Source organism: Corylus avellana, chromosome 2, assembly GCF_965113065.1.
Source record: "Corylus avellana chromosome 2, dhCorAvel1.hap1.2, whole genome shotgun sequence".
Lineage (NCBI taxonomy): Eukaryota > Viridiplantae > Streptophyta > Magnoliopsida > Fagales > Betulaceae > Corylus > Corylus avellana.
In genome coordinates, this window is record NC_142491.1 from 3592408 (window position 1) to 3597619 (window position 5212).

The 5212-nt window shown below is 37.5% G+C and overlaps 1 protein-coding gene across 1 annotated transcript; it reads left to right on the top strand.

Moving 5' to 3' along the window:
• Positions 1–537: 537 nt before the first annotated feature.
• Positions 538–2875, top strand: LOC132162174 (cytochrome b561 and DOMON domain-containing protein At3g25290). The gene is made up of 3 exons (XM_059572442.2): positions 538–1225; positions 1847–2101; positions 2410–2875. The coding sequence occupies exons 1-3, from the start codon at positions 611–613 to the stop codon at positions 2707–2709; spliced, it is 1170 nt and encodes a 389-aa protein (XP_059428425.2). The 5' UTR covers positions 538–610; the 3' UTR covers positions 2710–2875.
• The last annotated feature ends 2337 nt before the right edge of the window (positions 2876–5212 follow it).

A 5212-nucleotide genomic window follows, 5' to 3' on the forward strand; every position in this document is an offset into this window, starting at 1 on the left:
ACTAAATAATTTTTTTAGAAAGTTCATGTAACCCCTCAAACTATCATTCAATTGATAATGTTCCTTAAATTTTCAATTTTTTTTTTTAAGTTTTTTTAGAAGTTTTAGTATTATTATTATTTTTTTATAATTTTAAAGAGTGTAGTTTCATTGTTGGGAGAATATTAATAATATTTTGATTGTTTTAAATATTTAAAAAGATATTGTCAATTGAATGGTAATTTTAAAAGTTAAGTGTAACTAAATAATTGTGATTCACGTATAAGGATAGAATAATAACTTAGAAAAAAAAATTTAAAAAAAATAACTTGCAAACTTTTTGGACAAAATTAAAAATTTAGAATACGCAAAAATAATAATAATAATAATAATAATAACATTTTAAGCTATGACATCAACAGCATATATATAGCACATGCCATCCGCCTACGGCTCCACTGACAGACGTGTCACCTTATAATTCGCCACCTGTCCACTGAAAGGAAAAGTAAAACCCACAAATACGGCACAATAAACATTCTTTATCTTTACACTGCCCCTCCACTCACCTTTACTTTACTGCTTCCTCCCCCTTTGCTCTCTCTCTCTCTCTCCCACAGAAAAAGCATCGATGGCTTCTCATCAACCCTCTTCGCTGCCTCTTCTACTCCTTACCCTCTTGGCTCTGCTAATCTCACCGGCCCAGTCCCTTACCTGCACCTCCCAGACCTTCACCAACAATAACCTCTATACTCGCTGCGTGGACCTCACCCAGCTCACCGCCTACCTCCACTGGACCCTCGACCAGGCCAACTCGTCCCTCTCCATCGCCTTCATCGCCCCTCCTGCCAAGTCCGATGGCTGGGTCGCCTGGGCCATAAACCCAACCGCGACGGGCATGAAGGGTTCCCAGGCCCTCGTCGCTTTCCAATCCGACGGCGCCATGACCGTGAAAACCTACAACATCAGCGCCATTGGGCCCATCACGGAGTCCAAGCTCTCCTTCGAGGTGTGGGACCTGAGCGCCGAGCAGTCCGACGGTGTCATGAGGATCTTCGCCAAAGTGAAGGTCCCGGAGAACGCCGTGACGGTTAACCAGGTTTGGCAGGTGGGGTCCTCCGTCACCAGTGGCGTGCCGGACTCGCATACCATGCAGGCGGCCAACTTGAACTCCAAGTCGACCTTGAACTTTAATAGTGGACAGACTGAAACCACCGGAGGGGGCTCTAGGACCAAGAAGAAGAATGTGGGTTTTTCTATTTCTCTCTGTTATTTCCTTTCTTTTCTAGTTTCAGTTATTCTGGTGATCGTTGAGTTAAGATTTTGGATTCAATATCTAAGAGTTGGGTTTTTAACCCATTTGAAGATTTTTCTTTTTTTCTTTTTTTAACCGGAGTATCCGGGGCTTCCGACCAGATCTCCGGTTACCGGAAAGCGCCCTTTTCTCACGAATCGGGTGTAAAGCTCAGGCTTTCTTCCGGGGACACGACCTAAGGAACTGTTTGCCTTAAAGAGGTCGAGCCTTTAGACTCGATGCTTCATGTGCTACCAGGACCAAATTTTCTTCTCATTTGAAGAAAACTTTTAGGGAAGAAAGTGTCTTTAAATTGCAGAAATTTCTTTATCTAGAGAAAATTGAGCTCCAAAAATATTTTTTTATTAGAAGAATTAAAGCTCGAAGGACGTTCAAAATTCTTGTTTGTATATTGTATAATTTTTGACTGGAAATTTGAGTAAATACAGCTTGGCTTGCCATTTGTTTTATTTTCCGTGCAGGAAAACTTAGTAAAGGAAATTTTGAGTTGATATTTGTGATGGGATTTTAACAAATTGTTGAATTTGATTTGTCTTTTTGTTGGGGGGTCAGATTCATGGGGTACTGAATGTTGTGAGTTGGGGCATTCTGTTTCCCACGGGAGCTATCATTGCGAGGTACCTGAGGACCTTTGAGTCTGCTGATCCGGCATGGTTCTATCTTCATGTTTTCTGCCAAGTATCTGCTTATGCCATTGGGGTGGCTGGCTGGGGGACTGGCCTTAAGCTCGGAAGTGATTCGCCGGGAATCCAGTTCACCGGTCACCGCAACATCGGAATTGCCCTGTTTTGCCTTGCCACGGTGCAGGTAATTTCTGAATGTTTTTGCTAATTGTCATAAGATGCTGTTCAAAAAGGTTGCCTTAGTCTCAAAAATACTTTGTTGAGCTTTTTGGATGTTGAAGGTGTGAATTGCTTGAAAAAATAAAGGGAAATTAGGTAAAATCCCACTTGCCACTACAACTTAAACCTTATTTTGTAAATGAACAGAAACTTTGGATATTTCGACACCCTTTTGCTTGGAACGTTGTCGACTAGTTTTGTTTTGTCTATACATGTTGGATGCAAATGGTGGTGTTTGATTAATCTGATGGAAACTCCTTGTTTGGTTTACAGATATTTGCTTTATTCTTACGCCCAAAGAAGGACCACAAATACCGATTCTATTGGAATATCTACCACCATGCACTCGGATATGCCATACTTGTCCTTGGCATCCTCAACATTTTCAAAGGCTATGACATATTGCTTCCTGCAAAGAAGTGGAAATCAGCCTACATAATTGTGATCATTGTATTGGGTGCGATTGCCTTGTTGTTGGAAGCCATTACTTGGATTGTAGTGTTGAGGAGGAAATCCAGCAAGTCCACCAAGCCCTATGATGGAGGATTCAACAATGGAGAAGGCAGGCAATAGTTGGTTTGCTTGAGATTTGGAGGTTTACCCACGGCAGCTCATCTCTTTCTGTTCTGAACTTTTCTTCGGCTTGTGTATAATGGCTTGATTTTCCAGTAGCATTAATTATTGTGTATTATATATTATATACATAGAGATTGTTCAATGTTTCACTTATTTCTCTCTACTACTACTATGTTCCAGTGGCTAGGTTGATTGATGAAACTTTCTAGATGTGTGCAGATCGACAAAATTTTTGAAGAGAATTTATTTATTCATGATTTCCTATATTAATTTTTCACTCGAGAGATCTGTTGAATCTTGACTTGAGCTGGCAAGTAATTAATGCTAGTTCTGGATTTTTAGCAAAATAATTGACCTTAAGCTTTGTGGCTACTATAATTCAATGGTTATTCATATCCGTAGAGAGAAAACTTGACAAAAACCTGTCACTGGTTTTGGTTCGTTGTTGTGGTGGGCATCATTACTTGCTTCTTGGCCACGCTCAGCACCACCAATGCATCGTGTCAAAATCAGTGGAGCCAAACATCTAATGATATGGACATCCATAATAAGACTTTTCATGGTTGGTGTTTTATTTTTCTTCTATGCCATACAATGGAATGGGAGGGAGGCTGGCTGGCTTCTCATGGTGCTTATCTGATAGCTTTTGTTTAGATTTTTTTTTAAAAAAAAAATTAGGGAATGAAGCTACTTTTTGGTTTTTTTTATTTATTTTTTTCTAATTTTTTTTTTTTTTTTTTATTGAGAGTAATTTTAATTAGGTCGTAGTGTAAACTGAGTATTTTTCACTTTGCAATAGGAAGCAGATACTTCAATTTGAAACACCTAAAAATAATATAACCTTTTACACTAAATAATTTTTCTTCTCTTGACAAAATACCTCATTGACAAGATACGGAGTGGCTGTTTGGTTTTGGAGATTCCGGTGTTGAGGGCTCGGAGGTGGGTTAGTACAAATTGAAATTGAAATGTTCATGTAATTGATTTGAATTAAAGATGCCGTGTTTTTATTTCATTGTATTTGGTGTTGTTACCTTATGTATCAAATTTTTATTAAAGGCTATAAAATAAAGTTTTACTTAATATAGGCGCTATTTTTTTATTTGAAATTTTCTAGACGATAGTTTTTTTTTTATCATTATTTATACCATTTAAATATTTTTTTTCAAATTAATGTTAAGGGAAAGAGGGAGAAAAGAGAAAGTATGTTTTTGAATAAAAGTAACGAAAAGAAAAGTTAAAGTGCCTTTACAAATCTTGGATAGCTTTTCCTATATTTAGAGGAGAAAAGGGGTTTAATAATTAAATAGAATTTGTCAACTTGTTGGTAGGAAATTTCTCGAGTTTGTCGCAAGCAATGGGATTTGTCTTGGAATCCTAAAGTAGCTAAAGTCACACACTAATCTCTATTATAACCGCCAAATCTCTTCTAATTTGCCTTTATAATATTTGACTGTCCCAAACAGAGAGGCCCCCCCCCACCCCCACCCTTTGCATCCTTCATTATCCCCCGCAATGTGCTTTCACTTTCTTCTTCTTCCTTTTTTTTCTTTTTTTTTTTCAAAGTTGGGGAAGGGAAAAGGGAATGTGCTTTCACTTTCATTATAACCCCATCGTTATGGCTTTTGTTGCTTTCCCATCGTTTCTTTATGAGATTCCCATGCAATGAATGGATATTCCCTCCCTCAATACTTGGATGGACATGCCTCCCTTTTGCAGGTTAGTTGTTAGGGTGTCTTCTCACAAACAAAACATTGCTTGTCCCTATGATTAAGAGGTAACAAAGACTACATTTTTTTTTTCACACCCTTAATGATGAAGCATCAGAGGGGCTCAATCTCTCTCTCTCTCTCTCTCTCTCTCTCTCTCTCTATATATATATATATATATATATATATATATAATGTTTTCACTACTACTCAAAGGGGGCCAATCTAAACCATTATAAATGCTTTAGTAGGCTTTCAAACTTTCAATGTCCTAGAATTGGGAGAAGGATGAAATGGAGAGGATCCATTTAGGAGGGTAAATCTGTTAAAAAAATTGTTTTCAAAAAAAAATTAACAATATTACTCTTCTAAATGCATTAAATGGAGCATCTCCATTTTCGTTTGGCTAGAATTGAGGTGTTTTAATACTTTGTTAAATGAGTCAATTGAGCCCCCATTTTTTTTTTTTTTTTTTTTTTTTTTGGGTTTTAGACAGTAGCTGAGAGAATAAGAATCTTCATTAATTTGTTGTTCAAATTGCTATAGGATTGGGATCCCCAGCAATAGCTGGGGAATTGCCAATAATTTTTTTTTGAAATCCTGACCCTTTAATTTCATTTAATGGTCTACAAGTTGCCACGTGTCCCCTTAATTAAAAAATAATATTTTATTATTTAAATTTTAAAAACAAATATAAAACAAAAAGAAAAAAAAAAAAAAAAAAAAGAGTATGGGATGGCTGGCGACCCCAGCTAACACATGGGGTGGCCGAAGCCACCCCCAAGGGCCGG

Coding starts and splice junctions, on each gene's coding strand:
- LOC132162174 (XM_059572442.2), top strand. CDS start 611: ATGGCTTCTCATCAACCCTCTTCGCTGCCTCTTCTACTCCTTACCCTC. Junction 1,226..1,846: donor CTAGGACCAAGAAGAAGAAT/GTGGGTTTTTCT, acceptor TTGGGGGGTCAG/ATTCATGGGGTACTGAATGT. Junction 2,102..2,409: donor TTTGCCTTGCCACGGTGCAG/GTAATTTCTGAA, acceptor TTTGGTTTACAG/ATATTTGCTTTATTCTTACG.